We start from the raw sequence: 16,960 nt of genomic DNA, 5'->3' as shown, positions 1-16,960 counted from the left end.
CTGATGGTCTGGATCCTACCCCTTGGAGCTGATGGGGCATCCGGGATACAGCAGGCCATCCATCTCTGGAGAAGCTTCCTCTCCAAACCCCTAGAGGCAGGGAGGTGGAGGCCAAGGGACACAGCCTCTAGGGTAAGTGTCCTTTCCCAGCTGCCTCTCCAGAAAGCACTGCATGCCTGTGGTCAGGCTGGGCTGGAGCTCATGGAACAAGAGACAGGTGGACTTACGGTTGGGGTCACAGAGGAGGCCCTTCATGGCGTGTAGGTACTCGCGGCCCAGCCAGGCCTCATAGGTCTGTGTGGCGATGGGCACCAGCTCGGAGGTGGAGTCTTTGAAGAGCAGGTCCTTCCGGCCGTAGGCCTTGGAGCTGAACATCTGGAAGCTGCTGCTCTCATGGCTGAAGAGACGCTGTGTGTCGGGGACAGGAGAGGGGGCTGGGGAGGTGTGGCCAGTGGGGAGGGCGGCATGTCCCTTCCTCTCAGATCAGCCTGTGGCTCCTCTGGCCAGGCACCCCCACCCACATCCTCTGTGCTCCCCCAGCGCACTCTGCCTTGTCACACTGAGGGCCCAGGGGTGGAATGGGACTGAGGACATGGGACGGGGCTGGCCATGGTGGCACAGGTGGGGGGCAAACATACCTAGAGCTGGAGTGCCCAGAGATTGTTGTGGTTGTAAGTATCAGCTTAACAGTACTCACATTTAATCAATGGTGTCCTTTGACATTTGTTGGCTTTGTCATTTTGTTCATGGGCTCATAGACTCTGGATTTACTTCTTAAGAGCCACAAACATGAGCAGCTCTCTTGGAAGGGTGCCCGGGTCCCCGGTCTGCCTCTCTGGCTAGCCCTTCTCGCTCCTGTCTCTGGCTGCCAGCTCACACCCTTGGTCCCTCCTTCACACTAAGGCTGGACACTATAGGGACCTCCCTAGCTGTGGTCTGGCCCAGGGGAGGGTCTCTGAGTCCTGCCCCCTCTTGGCCTGGCTGGCCAGCCCAATGATGGCTCTAGCTGAGCTTCTACCCTGGCAAGAGACAAGGAGGTTCGGTACCATCCGGAAAGCCGTGTGGGGGGGAGGGGTGCCCTGAACTCACCTGGCCTTCATTGAGCAGCCGGAACATGAGGCCCCCATCTGCATCCGCCCGCATCACCACAGCATGAGCAGGCACCCGGGCCAGGTGACATCGCCTCCACTCGGTGACATCAGCCCGGCTGCCATCCCGGCATAGCAGCTCGAAGTCCCGGGACAGCAGTGCCTGGCCCCAGGAGGGAAGAGTTTTCCCTGGGAAGATGGGAAGGCTGTGGTGAGCCAACTTCCGCCCTCGGAGGGGTATGGGAAGGGCCTCAGAAAGGCCCAGGAAAGGGTGGGGAGGGCCACAGACTCACGGTGAAAACAAACTCTTCTAGGAGGTGAAGACCCAGAGCTGGGAATGACAAGGAGCTTGGGGACTGCATTCCACAAGACCAGGTATCTCAAGAGACTGTCATTATTGACTTGCATTTCCAAACCCTCACCAGTTTCCATAAAACTTATACTGGCTTAGACATATGTGGCTTAGAGGTATATGATGGTAATACAGCACGTGTAAACAGGCCTGTTCATTAACATTAAGACTAAGAGACTCGGGAGCTTAGGGAGAGAGAAATGTGCCAGGAGGTCCCTGTTGCTCTTGGACACTCAATTAGACTCTACGCAGGTGGCAAGGGCCATGGCGGGAACACAGCCAGACAGGACGGACCAAGGATGGTAGCCCAAGAGAAAAGGGTAGCTCTCTCCAAAGCTTTGCCCATGCATTAATCCAGTATTACTCTATTCGTGTTTCAGGATATTTACTCCAAGTCGTTTTTTCTATTTTCTAACCATTTCTAACACAGTTAAGGACTATCCAATAGGCAATCTTGTATCCTGCTACCCCCTCCCCCCTTTTTTTTAAGACTTATTTGACAGACAGAGATCACAAGTAGGCAGAGAGGCAGGCAGAGAGAGGAGGAAGCAGGGTCCCTGCTGAGCAGAAAGCCCGATGCGGGGCTCAATCCTAGGACCCTGAGATCATGACCTGAGGGGAGCAGAGGCTTAACCCACGGCCGCTCCTACTACTTTTTTAAAAGGTTTATTTGAGAGACAGAGAGAAGGGGGAAGGGCAGAGGGAGAGAATCCCAAGCAGACTCCCTGAGCATGGAAGGCTCTATCTCACGACCCATGAAATCATCTTCTGAGCCAAAATCATGAGTCAGACACACAACTCAATGAGCCACCCAGGTGCCCCACTACTTTTTTTAAAAAAGAAATTATTTAAGTAATCTCTAACACAATGTGAGGCTTGAATTCATGACCCCAGATCAAGAGTTGCACACTCCACCAACTGAGCCAGCCAGGAGCCCCTTGCACCCTACTTTTTTTTTTTTTTTCACTTGTCATTTTAAAGTATTTTCCCCACCCTTTTGGAAATTTTCCATAAAACTCATTTATAATAGAAAGCCAGATTTATTTGAAAGAGTGACTATGGACACCAGATAGGAATATTAAGAAGTCTAATTTTAAAAAACTGTAACTCAACAGATGGTCTTATAGAACAACATAGACTTTTTAAAATTTTCAAATGAGGAGGATAAGCCTCTACTAAGAAATAGAAGGGGTAAAAATAATTCGTGGGGTCATGAAAACTCTTCACTCCCAAACCCCAAAACTTTGAGAGTTATAGTTTGGAAGCCTCCATGGAGGTCACGTTTAAGGTCTGTGTGATGGTTTCGAGCATTCTTAGCAATCACTCTGTCATTCTCGCCTCCCTCCCCAGTTCTCTACTTTTCATCTGCTGCAAAGCCTTTGTATGGAGCTCTGGGGGATGGTCTGGCCTTCCCCCATGACATAAATGCACTGTTTAGGTATTACAATCTGCCACTCCTGTTCTTCAAACAGTTGGAATGTCCATTCCCATTTGTGCTCTTACCAATCTTTTGCATAAAGATAGTCTTTAAAAAATTATCTCCTTAGACTTCCTAAAATTATCAACATTTTATCCTATTTAATTAATTAAAATTTTAAAAGATTTTATCTGTCAGATAAAGAGGGAGAGAGAGCGCACGAGCACAAGCTGGAGAAGGAGCAGTGGGGGAGGGAGAAGCAGGCTCTCCCCTCTGAGTCAGGAGGCCAACGCAGGACTTGATCCCAGTCCCCTGGGATCATGCCTGGAGCTGAAATCAAGAGCTGGATGCTCAACCAACTAAGCCATCCAGGCACCCCTACCATCAACATTTTGAAAAAGCTGATTTTAGGGGCACCTGGGTGGCTCAGTTGGTTAAGCATCTGACTCTCGATTTCAGCTCAGGTCATAGTCTTGGGGGCACGGATCTAGCCCTGCACTGGGTTCTGTACTCAGTGGGAGTCTGCTTGAGATTCTTTCTCTCCCTCTCCCTCTGCCTCCATCGCCCCCCTTAAAATAAATAAGTAAATAAATGAATAAACAAATTTAAAAAACAGCAAACTTTAACCCAATACACCCCTATTCTTTCTCCAACTTTGACATTTTCCCCTGCTTGATCTTGAGGCCCAAGTCCCGGTTGCCCATCTCCTCCATCATCCTGCCCTGGAGATAATCCTATGTGCTTCCTTCTTTTTCAAATCGTTTCTCTTCTGATTCATATTGTTTGCCTCTTGAATGTCAGACCACATGATAGACTTTCTGCTTTTAAAGGTAAAGGTTATGATTAAAAAAAAAAAAAGATTATGATTTAAAAAAAAAGACAATGATCAGACATTATTGAACAGGCAAAACTAGAGAGACAAAAGTGACTGGTGAATGCCAGAAGGGGGCATCAAGGAACTTACAGGGTGGAAGGTTAGTCACAATCACTATTTGCAGTGGTAATTATGCACCTGTGTTTTTGCCGAAACTCACAGACCTGTAGTTCCAAGAGTGCATTTTGTTGCATGCAAATTGTATCTCAACTTAAATAAATGATCCTTATGCAAATCCAAATTGGGGCATGTTCTATAAAGTTAACTAGCCCGACTCTTCAAACATGTCAATGCCACAAAAACAAAGATCGAGAAACTGCTCAGCAGTTACAGGAAACTAAAAAGACCTACAACTAATTACCGTGTGTGATCACAGATTAGGTCCTGGACCTGAAAAAAATTGCTACAAAGGAGAGAATTGGGACAAGTAGTGAATCTGGATTATGTGCTATAGATTAGATAATGGTATTTTGTCAATGTTACAATTACTGAATTTGTTAACTGTGCTGTGGCTAGGTCCACATCTCCTTGTTTTTAAGAGATACACACAAAAATATTAAAGGGCGTGATGCAGGCAAATGTATTCTCAAAGAAAGAATACATATGAATATAGAAGAAAATGATAAATCCAACATGGCAAATGCTTGAAGTTGGAATCTGCGTAAAAAAAATATATGTGGGTGGGAGGTTGCCTGGGTGGCTCAGTTGGTTTAGCATGTCTCTTATTTTGGCTCAGGTCATGATCTCAGGATGGAGCGCAGGCTCTGGGCTTAGTGGGGAGTCTGCTTGAGATTCTCTCCCTCTCCCTCTGCCCCTCCCCTACTCTCTCTAAAATAAATCAATCTTTGGAAAAAATGGGAGTTCTCTGAATTATTCTTGCAGCTTTTCTAAAGCTCAATTATTGCAAAATTAAAAAAACTAAATGACAATAAATGGATCTACACATAACACTAACCCCCATTTACTACAATCTCTTTACAGGATCAGGAATGGATGGCTTCTCTAGATAAGGAGAGGAGGAAGGGTAGATGAGGATTCATGCAGAGACTTGCAAATGTTTCTGCACAACTGGGACCCAGTCTTAAAGTGGAAGCCAATGCCAGACACAAACCAGAGCATGGCAGCCGTGTCCACCAGCCCCCCTCGCCCCACGGAGCCATTTGAACTCCACTCAGAACACCCATCTCTTCCTTCCAGGGACAGCTACAGGGCCCAAGATGCTGCTCCCTGGGGCTGGCCCCTCCCACTCACCATCCGTGTTCTCCAGCACTGTGCTGTGTTTCACGAAGGCCACATCCCCGGCCCCTTCCGCCAGGCACCTGTGGGCAGAAACTGTGAGCCTGGGCTGGGCTGAGCTCCTCTGCCCTCTGGGAGGCCTGTTCTGGAATGGAGGGGTCTGTCCTGGTGGGCCCATTTGGTGCCCCAGCCAGCTCTCTAGGTGGAAATACTGAGGCCAAGACACTTAGAGGGGCTCTGCAATCTTCCATTCCAAGCCCTGCTGAACAAACCCTGTCCTCATCTGTGGACAGAGGCAGCTGTCCCACAGCTGCTGGGGACTCTTCTGGCCCCATGGACAGCTTAGCCAAAGTACCAGCTCTAATCAGGTGCAGAGGGTGGGGCCAGCCCCGAGGACCAAGACGGCAGGGTTCCTGCCACATTTTGCCAAGCTCCCCACCCTCCCTGCTGGTCTGAGGCACCAAAACGGGGACTTGAAAGTGGCAAAAGGCTGTTTTTGCCATTTTCTTCTAAGTCCTCATCTCTAAAAATACCAAACATGTTGACTTTGTGAGCAAACACAGCCTGGCGTATTCCAGTTGGACGTTTTTAAACTAAGGAGGCACATGAACTATATAAAGGGCGCTTTGAGGAGATGCAGCCAACGGGCCACTCCCCTGGGGCCCTCGAAGTGCCCTGTTTTCCACCCTCCCTGTGGCCTCCAGGGCCCCGACTCTGCTCCTCCCACCCCTGCCCTCTCACCGGAAGGCCCCGCTGTAGTCGTAGTATCTCTCCAGGTGGCTCTTGTCACACACCCCCTCCCCAGCAGCGTTGCCCCGGCACAAGCGACAGAGGGACTCTGAGTAGCTCGTCTCTCCTGCCCCGGGCACACAGCTACCCCCAAAATAGTCGCTGACAGCTGTGGGGAGGAGGAGGGAGAGGGAGGCCCGTCAGCCACCCACCAGCCCCCCCAGGAGGGCTCACCCTCCTCAGGCTGCAGCGGGGCTGGGCCCCCCAGGGATGTGCCGGCCCCTCCCAGCTTCAGTCTGAGCAAAAAACGGGGGAATGGGACGGGCCAGTGATTCCCAAACTGGGGCCACAAAAGCAGCAAGGGGCGTTGAAGTGGTGTTATTTTAAAATGGCTCAAGGGAAGGAAACAGTTATCCCCAAACCACCACATACAACGACTTTTGCATACATACTGTTTCCACTGCAGGTTTCGCTTCCAGTCAGTTATATGTAATCGATGACAGTGGGGGAAAAGAGAAATTATGACGTAATGCCTACAGTTTCATAGACAAAGCTTTTCAAAACAGGAGGAGGGCAGGGGTATGGGTAGGAAGGCCTCAATGGGGAAGTGGTCAGATCTGTGTAGTCCCGGGGCCCCTGCCAGCGCCATGACCCAGCATCCCCGCTGTGCACAACCATTCATCTTGTGCTCGGGTCTCCTCAGTGTCACATAAGGTGAGCCCGACTCTGGTGTACCAGCCCGCTGGATCCAGCTCTGCCCGGTGGGATGCCTTTCCTGGTTTTCTTTTGGCATCATCCCAGGGGATTGGAAATTCAATACATGCGCCAACTGACCGCCAGACCACCCGTCCCCGGCCACTGTCTGAGAGGACCGGGCCTCCATGCTCCCGTGGGTCGAGCTGGTTGACGTGGTAGCTGCAGCTGCTGGGGGCAGTGTATGAATGTGTCTACGCACAGTCACGTGCTGTACGGGCTTGTGCATGTGTGTGCACACAGTGGTTTGCGTGTAGGTGCGTGCACGTGCCCACAACCAACAGCAAGGTGCCCCCAAGGGGCATGAAGTCGAGCTCATAATAACAGCAGCTCTGTGCAGCGAGGATGTACTCAGGGACACACATTGCATGGAAATGTCCTCTGAGCTCTTGCAGCCTGGCAGCGCCACAGCCTGGGACTCTGCGTTGACCTGTTTGACAGATGGGGCACTGAAGTTCAACAGGGCAGAGACGTGTACTTGAAGGCAGCCATGCTGGGAAGGGCCGACATGTACCACTCTCCGACAGCAAAGTCTGGGCTCTCCCGCGGGCTCTCCCACCAACTCCCAGCCCCTGAATTACTGGTCACTGAGGGGACAAACCAGGAGGCAGCACTCATGGACAAACTGTTGGGGGTGTGAGTATGACCCCCCAGAGGGCAGTTCACAAATGTGGCTGTCAGAGGTCAGGGGCCACATCACGTTCTGGAGCACCCTGTGGACAGACTGTCAGAGCGGGGTGGCCAGGAGAAGCCCAAAGCAGAACAAGCAGGAGTTGAGCCCCGGGCCCTGGGCTGACGGCTGGGGACTCCAGCCAGGCACGTGGGGCTTCAGCTCACTCCCCCAGCGTGTGTTATTCTCAACAACCCCTCTCAACTCTCACCGTAGAATGTTCTAGTAGCAGGACACCCTCTTCTCACTGTAAGTGAATCAACTGGGGAGCCGTAGGTCTCTCCCCAGTTGTGAGCTTTCTGGGTGCAAGCTGGCAGCTTGTTTGGGGTCCTGAAAAAAGTTCTCATCTGTCTGAGGACGTGTTTCTGGAAAAAGGGACCTGCACAGGTCTGCAGCAGGTGAGAGCTGCTCCCTGGGCATCACCCCCTCCCAGCTGTGGGTGGGCCTGTGCTTGGCTGTGTCCTAGGGTCCTGAAAGGAGCGATCGGGAGGGTCATTATCAACTACCCCCAAAGGCTGCTCCACCAGAGCTTTAATGTGACCGCCCCAGGCTGGCCAGCACTAATGAGGAAGGGGGGACACCACCACCTGGGGGTCGGGGAGGCCCTGGAGGAGGTGCGATGGTGCTGCTCCTTAATTATGGGAGGCTCAAGGGGAGCCCAAGGGAGGTCACCCATCAGGGGAAGTCAGGGCAGTGGCCAGGAAGGAGACCCAGCGCCCCTGCAGGGGAAGCCCCTGCCGGGCCCAAAGCCCTTACCCTTGAGCACGTCGCAACCCATGACAGATAGGCGGCCGCTCTCCACCAGGTAGCCCACCGGCACGTTCCAGCCCACTGTCCTGTTGATGCCCGTGTGACAGGACTTCACACCTCTCAAGGTGTTGATGGTCACGTGGGAGCCCCTCTTGACCACAGCAACAGCGTAATAAGAGGTACCGACCTCTAGAAGGAGGGACAGGAGAGGAGTGAGGGTGGCAGGGGAGAAGCCATGAGGGGGGCTGAACGCAGGTGGGAAGGCTGTGGGAGACAGGTGTGTATGCGTGCACATGTGTGTGCACAGCTACCTGGGCACGTGTGCACATTCATCCAAGTGTGCAGGGATGTACACAAGCATGTGTACACGGGCTTCCCGGCTGCTGGGAGCACAAGTGGGTACAATCCACGTTTCAGCATGAGACCCCAGTCCCCTCCTGTCTGATGTGGTGGACACCATCCCCAGAGGCTCATTCCTCTCCTTTCCTTCCCGTCAGTGGGCACTTGGCTAAGTCTACATCTGTCAGTGGGGCTCTGTAGCCACACAGAAAGGAGAAGCAGCCTGCAAGTCTTGTGTTCTCCCAAGTCCAGGCCCCCTGGGGGAACGCAGAGGGATGGAGGGGGTGCTATCGTGGTTATGGGGAGAGAGTGGTGGGAGGAGCATGTGGGGCAGGCAGGATCTTCACCTCATTAGGTGCTGAGAATGTAGGGAGGAGGAGGGAGGGGGAAAGGGGAGGGAGAGGAAAGAGAATATATGAAACTATCAATATTCCAAATCACTCAGAACCGTGAATGGGATGTATGTGGGTGGGCAGCCCTGCAAAAGATTCCCCTGGGCCAAATGTGGCCCACAACGGGCCATTCAGGCAAGACAGGGATGACTCATCTACGGGGACTGATGACCAGAGGCATCACATCCTCCCTCACCACAGTCACCCCGCCCCCCGCCCCCCCCACTACCCTGTAGTGGTGGGATGGCCACAGTCAGAATGAAATAGACTTCTAGCCAGTGCTATTTCTTGCACAGCGGAGCTAACCCCCCACCAACCTAAGGAGCCTGGCCTGTCCCCACCTTCTGATGGACCCACCATGCCCTTTCTTTCTGATTCCTGGAACATACCAAATTCTGTCCTGCCTGGGACCCTCATCAGGGTTTAGCTGCAAGGTCACTTCAGAGAAGTGAGATGCCTTCCTCTCTGCTCTCTTTCAGTAGGTTCCCCCACATTCCTTCCTTTCTTCCTGTGGCCTTTACTTCCTCCACAGCACCTCCCACACTGGTAACTACGCTTCTTTGTGTTTATTTGTTCACTACCTGACTCCTGCCCTCTGAGGGCAGGAACTGGCTCTCTTTTGCTTATGACTCTTGTACTTATAACTGGCATGCAGCAGGGGCTCAAAAGTGTGCTTAATTAATTAAAGAGGGCCACTGAGGCAGGGCAGTTTCTGGCCTCTGAGTGAAAAGGCTGGCTGGGTTAGACTGTGTCCTGTGTCATCTGATGGTCATCAGTTCACCAAGCAGCCCAGTGAGGCCCTGTGCCGGGTACCAGGTACCACGTACCAGCAGCTTTACAGAGAGGAGCACCAGGCCCTTCCTCAAAGGACTCACTGCGGTGGGGACAAAGACAAAAAAGGAGAGGACAGGATCTTAACAGTGTTGAGTCAGAGCTCCGGGAAAGCAGGAAAGAGAAGCCCTTTGTGGGAGCTCTCAGGGGTGACAGTAAGCTGGGCTGTGACAGGGGCTAGTTCTCTGGACAAGGGAGGTGGGGGGCGGAGCTCCAAAGGGCAGGCTAAATTAGAGGCATGTGTTTGGTGAGGTGCAGGGACTAAGGGAAAGGAACTCCTACTTCTAAGCACACACCACAGGTCAGGTGTGCCCATGCTGACTCATCTGGTCTGTGTGACAGGAAAGTGTCACTGTCCCCATTTTCCAGTCAGGGAAGGAAGGCTGTTCAAAGTCACAGAGGCTCACAGGAATGGGTAGAACTGGGATGCGTTCTTCCTTTGTTGGGCCCTCAGGTCCTCATCAACTCCTCTGCCCTATTCCTCCTCCACGTTGCTTCTGACAGGGCTCCTGAACTTCGGCCCAACTCTGGCAGACATGGGGCAGCCCTTCAGTGAGAGCTTGTGGGTGCAAGTTACAGGGGTGATGGGCTCCCCACAGGAAGAATGGACTCTGGTCAGCCCTCTGTGTCTCTGGCAACCCTGCTCTGAGGGGGTGTCAAGAGAGACTTAGCAGCGGGGGTCTCTGTAGGTTTGTCTGGCCTGGATCCTAGGACTGTTCTGGGGACAGGGCTCCTGAACAGCTTGAGGGCTGTCGGGTTAGGCCAGGCGCCAACAAGGGCACACTACAGAGAGACAGCCTCTTCTCCTCCTCCCCCCCACACCCCGCCCGACACGCCCCCCACCCCGCCCTCTGACCTTGATCATATACTTCGCCCACCACGGGCTTCAGGCCGTGCTCCTTCCCTGACTCATAAATGGCTCCTCCATCCAAGGTGATGGCATCAGCCTCCCGGGTCTGCTGGGAACATGCGGGTCAGTGCAGGCTGGCCACCCTGGCCCATTCAGCTAGGAGCTCAGGGGCATCCATTAGTCTGCCCAGGGCCCCCTGCAAAGCCACAGAGGTCCACACTGGTCCTTCTGGCCCAGGAACCCTGCCCTGGCTTGGCCTTGTACCACCAGGGCCTAGAAGGCTTACCCTTTACCAGGTCCTAGGTGACAGCTCTCCTGGGCTGAGGGCTTGCCTTGTTTTTCTAATTATGTAATTTAAAAATGAGTAATTTTCTAGGGCTTCTACTGGCTTTCCATAGTTTAAAAAAAAAAAATAAGGCCATACAAAATGGCACATAGTAAAAAGGGAACCTCCCTCTTTTGCCTATTTCTCAGCGCTGACTCCACTGTTAACCTGTTTCTCAGGTTTTCCAGGATGCAGACTGAGTCCCATAAATGCCCTCTTCATTTTTTCCCTTTTCATTTCAGACACAAATGGCAGTATGCTCTTGGTGTCCTGAGGTGCGTGATAAAATTCTAGTTCAGTGTAATTGCTTTCCTCACCATGGAGCCTACCTAAGCCCACAGCCCGTGTGAGACTTGGATGAGGTCTGGGGAGAAATCAAGGGCCGAGCTGAAGTGAAAACCCAGGTCCCCAGGCTTCCGTCCACACCCCATCTTGCCACCAAAGTCCGAGCTCTGAGTAGCATCAGGGCTAGCTGAGCAGATCTGCGGCCTAGCACTTCTTTGCAAACCCCCTTCACTCACCCAGGCGGGGTGGGAGGGCCCACTCCTCCTTCCTGAGAACTGCACAAGCCCCATTCTGGAAAACCGCCCCCAAGAGGTCTTTTGTCTGGGCTCCCCTTGGTGGGGTGGGTAGTGTCCCCACTCTAGCAGGGGCCTGGTGGAAGGGAAACTCTGCCTCTTCGATACCTTTCCCTGCTGGGGCCCATCTGAGCCAGGGCCCTCCTCCCTGTGGCCTCCCAGTGCCTGGGCTGGGTGCTGGCAGAAACAAGCCTGCCTTTGTTGCCTGGGGAACTCCAGAGAGCCTCACCCTGGCCCTGGCAGGGGAAGTCAGCACCTTTCTCTGTGAATGATGCTGTTGTGCGCTCCCTCCTGAGTCAGAGACCTCTTGTCTGGCGGAGTGAGGGGCTGGGACTCACCGCAATGAGCTGGATGCAGTGGTCCACTGAGGTGCCCTGGGTACACACAACAGGTGGCTGGATCCCGGCCTCTTGGAAGGCTTTGCTCATGTCACTGCATTTCTGCTGCTCTGGGTCTGAGGTCGTGCACCACCGCACTTCCATCCCGCTGAGCGCTGGGGGCACGGACCCATGAGGCCCAGAGGCCCAGAGGCCCAGTGCCCCTAGCATCCCCATCCCCTGCCCCCGACCCCCCAGAAGCTGTGTGACCTCCGAGCATGCATAGCCAGTCCCGCACAATAGCCCTGCCCTCCCACTGGGAGATCTGAGGCAGAAAGGGGTGTCACAGACCACAGAGGTCTGTGCATGTAGAACATGCATCCCTGCACTTGGGGCAGATGGGGCGGCTCAGGACCTGGAACATTACAGAGGCTAAGGCAGGGCTGGGGGTGTGCGTCTCCTAGGGTAGCACTCGGCTAGTCCCAAGCCTGCTCACTGGCCTGGAGGGCAGCCTGCTGAGTGGAAAGAGGCTGAGGAGTCCTGTCTGGTTCCGTGACCAGGCAAGTTCCTGCTCCTGTTCTGGCCCCTTTGGGCCTCTGTGTCTTCCAACCAGAGGGCAGTAGGGTCTCTCACTCAGTGTTCCTCAGCCCTCCTCACCAATTGGGAATTGAGACTGGGAGGTGGTGGCGGTGGCCCTCAAGGAGCCTAGCGGCCTCCTGGAGCGTCTGTGATTACAAACACATCCTCAGGCTCCCCTACCCCTGCCTAGGGGAAGCTGAGAAATCAGCAGGTTGAGCTCAAGTTTCTGCTCCTAGAGAAGGAGCTGGTGACTTCGGGCAACTTATTTGAGCTCTCTGAACTTGCTTAGTCATCGGAGAGCACGGATGAGAAAATCCATCTTCCGTGCTGAAGAAAACCTACGTAGAAAGCCAGGAGGCACAGGTCCTCAGTGGCCTTTTGCTTAGGTCCCTCCTCCCAGTGGGGACCCTATGGGTCCTGGCATCTGACCAGGTCAGAGTCCCAGAGAGCTCCCAGCCTGGGGGGCAAAAGTGGCGCCAGATTTCCTTGGGGTGGATGCCTTTACAGACCCAAGCTCCTCCCTCCACCACTCATGTGGCCCAGCTTTGGGTCCAGTTCCGGGCCCCCAGGGACCAGGCCATCCTCTTGTGGCAGCCTGTCCTTCCCAACCCCACCCCAGGGGTCAAGACTGCAAGGTCTCCCACAGCCTACCTTTTGTGACTCAACTCCCCACAGCACCCTGTAATGTGAAATGGCCTCCCCCTCTCCAGAGCCCCAGGACTGCCCCTTGGTAGGCCGGGCGGGCAACTGCAGAATTGGGACCGCAGTGTCGGGTTCAGGGTATTCGTGAGGTCAGAGCGGTGAGGCCGTCGGTGTCCGGCGACCCTGCCAGCAGCTCCCCGAGGCCCAACCTCACCCCTCACTGCGCTGGGCCCTTGCTGCCTTGGGAGGGGGCGGTACAGACACGAAGAGAAGACCCAGCAGCACCTTCCTCCTCCTTGCACCTCGCAGGGCGCCCTGGGGCTGGCTCCCGGTTGCATCTTCCGCCCCTCCCTTCCAGTCCCTTAGAATCTTCTCTCGCGGGGGCTCGGGAGAAGCAAAGGGGCTCTGGCCCCCAAACCCTCCTGGAGCGTCCACGCCTATCAAAAGCGTCCATCCTCCCAGCTCTCCTCCTGACCCTTTAAGGCTCTCCCCCCTCCACCCCTCCGACTGCTCCTCTCTTTGGCCAGTCAGAAGGCCCGCTTTGTCAAGACCCGTGTCAATGCGGTTTCCTCCAAGACGTCCCAGGCAGCTGAGGTCAGAGTTAGTTCCCTCGGCCGCCTTCAGCTGCGGTTGGCGCCGTTCTACGCCTCCCCCCTTTCTGGGGAGATACGGATTCAGAACACACTTCCCCTCTGCTCCCAAGGCCAGGCGGCCGGACCTCACCTGTGCGCAGAGCGAGGAAGAGCCACAAGACCACGCTTCGGCCCCGCATGGCGCGGTAGGGAACTAGCGGGGGCCGGGGTGCCTGCAGGCGGGTCTACCTCTAGGTTCGCCCGGGGCCGCAGCAGTCAGGGCTTTCCCCCTCCCTCCTCCTTAGCCCGGGCCTGCCCCTACTTAAGCGCGGCCGGGGCGTGCCTTGGCGGGGTCCACGCCCCTGGGGCACATCCGCCCACCCCAGGCCGGACTCCTGGGAGGACCACGCGGGGCTTGGCCTTCTCTCTAGCGCCCCCTTCTGGAACCTCGGCCGCCCTTAGTGACCGAGTCTAGCCGCTGGCACTCGGGGTCCCTGGTGCTCCTCTGTCCCTGAATGTCAGGTGCCTGTTGTCTGGGGGTCTGATTACCCCAGTTCACAGGCTGTTCTAGAGTGCTCTCCCCTCAACCATCCGCCCCTCCCCTTGTTCTAGAAGGATCCTTAATATCATGTGCAACTGAAGAGGGAGAAGCTCAGATTTGGAAGGAAGAAGTAGATTCCCAGAGTCTGAACTGCAAGATGAAAGACCAGCACATTCATTCACCAGCCTCTCTGCAAGTACATATCGCACAGTGTCTGGTGATACAGGGATGAGCCCTGTAGATGTGTTCTGGGGAGGGGTTGGCAGGGTGGGTTGGGGCTGTCTCTCCTTGGGCCTACGCTAGGGAAGTGACTTCACCCTACGGTCACACATTTAGTAAGTGACAGAGCTGGAACTAGAACCCGCAGCCCTGGCAGCTTGGCTCACTCATCCCATCATGTTTGAAAGATGGGAAGAAGACCAAAAAAAAGGTGGGGGGGTTGGAGGAAGAAGCAGATAAGGACAGAGAGGGACATGAAAGTAGAAAGAAAATGAAGATGAGGGAGGAAAGGCTGAGTTGTCTATTTTTCTAGGCCTCGGGGTCTCAAAGTGTGCCCTAGACCCCACGGCATGGGCACCCCCTGCCCCGGAACATGTTAGATATGCACATTCTCAGGCCCACCTCTGATCTGCTAAATCAAAGCTCTGGGGGTAGAGCCAGCAATATATGCTTCCGCTTCCTGCGCACAGCACAGTCTGAGAAACACTGTTCTAGGTAGACCGGAAGTGGGGAGTGGGCTGTCGAAATTCTGACTCACTTCTCTGCTTCCATTTGTGTCCTTATGTTTTGTCATTGTCCTCTTGTAAGTACCGGGGAATGAGAGCCTCCCTATCTTGGATAGAGGACACATGTAGTAAAAACACTGAGTATGAGAGAAATATCCGGGCGTCTGAGTCCTCGAGCCTGGTCTGCTCCGTGGGGAAGGGAGCTGCTGCTTCTCACACCCTGAGATGATCCATGGCAGTTCCACGGGCTGGACTTCAGGAGACCTGACCAATGTTCTTCCGTGATCACTGGCTCACCATGTGGCCTTGGGCGGATTCATTCTCCTCTCTCTGGGTTTCAGTTTCTCCATATGGAAAAGGTAGGTCATGATGGCTCTGGTGTGCCATTCTTCCTCCCCAAAAAGATGTCTGCTCTGGACAGTCAGATGGGGACATGTACGGGAAGCTGTTTTTCTGTTCTGAGCTGGATCCATCAGGAGGCCCCTCTGTCTGATTCACACAAACAGACTAGTAGGTGGCCCTGGCAGAGGGGCTATGGCCTGTCCTGAGAGGATGAAATAAATAGAAGCATCCTTAGTAAGTCTCACCCTCCTGGCCATGAGGATGAAAAGGATCATTTTGTTATAGTCCAGGAGCAACCGGAAGGTACTGGCAAGTACCTTTGTGTTCATGAAGATATTCCTCTAGCAAAACTCCAGGTGACACTGAGAAGATGTCAGACAGCTACAACCTAAGAGCTTGGGTGAGCAATCTTGCAGTGAGGTCCTTTCCCTATCTCTGGAGAGTCATTCCCCAACTGTGACTCACCAGTGAACTTGCTGTCTCTGGGCTCTAGAGGCTTCTATGTCTGACTCATTTGCTTGGTTGTAGCATGGACATAGCTTTGGCCATGGAAATTACACACATAGATTATCTATATGTAATGGGGAACTCTTGATTTGGCTTGAGCCTGGATCCTGCTATTTCTGAGGTAAGGACATCCCTGGGTATATCAGAGGAATGGGTGGGATGCAGTGGGAGAATAATGAACCAGTGATTTAACCTAGAAATAGCTGTTTAGAGGAGCAGAAGCACTGAGCATAGTTTGGGCCCTATTCTGGACTCATACTGAGGACTGAGGAGAGGAAGAGTGCCTTTGAGCTTCCTTCTAGAAACAAGAACTAGTTTCACTAAGACTTCTATAACATGTTGGGACCTAGACAACTCTGTTTTGGGACTACCTCTCTCTCCCTGACTCTATTCCATAACATGAAATACAAAGAACTCTACTACATTCTGCCAAAGACACAGATCTGGGTCTGGATTCAGGGTGTCCCCACCCCCACATGGAGCTTGCTTGCCAGGGAACTGAGATACAGTAGCAGAGGCTATGGGATGGAACACAGTAAAGATAGTCTCTGGGGATTCAGAAAGAAGGGGCCTTTGATGACAGGAGGTGGAGAACCTGTGTTGACAGTTGTGGACTAAAGAACCAGCAAAATATGGATGCACAGTTCTTTTACCCAGAATCTTAGGAAAATTCATATTTTTTCATCTCAATAAACCATGGTTTATATTTTTCTATTTCTATGAGCTGTGATGTCTTTGACTAATTAAGAATAAGCCCAGACTATTTTTATTTGGAGAACCCTTGAATGGACTGGTATGCCCAGAGAATATTAGCAGTGGTGAACATTTTGGCAGAAAATGTGTTATCAGAGGGTATTATGTTCTTACTCCTGACATTGTCCACCGTGTACTTGCTGACTAGCTAATACATCTGAATTTGTTTCTTGAGATCAATGGTAGATATGTTGAGCAAGTTTTGTGAATACGAGCTTTTGCCTCTTAAAAATGTGTTTTCCCCAGGAAGCTTCACTTAGGGGAGCCCTGGTCACTTGGGCTACCTGAGGCTCTGTGTATAAGCTTTTCATAGGCAGATTCTGTGCTTGTTCTTCTCTGTACTAAACACAGGGTCTTGAGTATGGAGGATGATTTCTATTAAGTTTTAGGATGTTACTAATTACTGTTCAGGTGTTTCATGCTGCTAAGGAGGAAGGACTGAGAAGAGCCACAGAATTTGGGGAGTAGGAGGTCCACAGACAGCTTTGTCCAAGCAGGTTCAGTGGGATGGCAAGGGCTGAGGCTTGGCCAGGAGGCTGAGCTTCACGAGAGCAGGGTAGTGGCTTGTCTGCCATCATTCCCAATGTCTAGCTTCATGTCTAAAATACAGTAGGCATTCAACAAATTATTATTATAAACCAATGGAAAGTGGACAGAGTGTCTCTTTAAAGATATTTGGCTTAAGAAAGGCAGAGGAGAGAGATTGCTTCAAGGGGATTAGGAGTCAATGGAAAGTTTTTATAGGATAGGAGAGTTGTTTTTTTTTTTTTTTTTTTTTACGATTTTATTTATTTGACA

General features: G+C 53.0%; 1 protein-coding gene across 5 annotated transcripts in view; it reads right to left on the bottom strand.

Annotated features, from left to right (window-relative positions):
• MELTF (melanotransferrin) overlaps positions 1-16,960 on the bottom strand; it is a 30,156-nt gene that overhangs the window by 11,498 nt on the left and 1,698 nt on the right. For 3 of the 5 annotated variants that reach the window (XM_047733830.1, XM_047733840.1, XM_047733855.1), the window contains exons 1-7: positions 11,523-13,431; positions 10,288-10,387; positions 7,876-8,058; positions 5,709-5,865; positions 4,983-5,050; positions 1,090-1,277; positions 228-408 (exon numbers count right to left, since the gene is read on the bottom strand). In XM_047733830.1, the coding sequence (XP_047589786.1) occupies positions 228-408; positions 1,090-1,277; positions 4,983-5,050; positions 5,709-5,865; positions 7,876-8,058; positions 10,288-10,387; positions 11,523-11,882 (1,237 nt within the window). In that variant the 5' untranslated portion in view covers positions 11,883-13,431. The other 2 variants (XM_047733858.1, XM_047733849.1) reach the window with 2 other exon arrangements.

Source organism: Lutra lutra, chromosome 1, assembly GCF_902655055.1.
Source record: "Lutra lutra chromosome 1, mLutLut1.2, whole genome shotgun sequence".
NCBI classification, from domain to species: Eukaryota; Metazoa; Chordata; class Mammalia; order Carnivora; family Mustelidae; genus Lutra; species Lutra lutra.
Note: the sequence above shows the minus strand (reverse complement) of the source record. Positions and strands in the feature narration are given on the sequence as shown.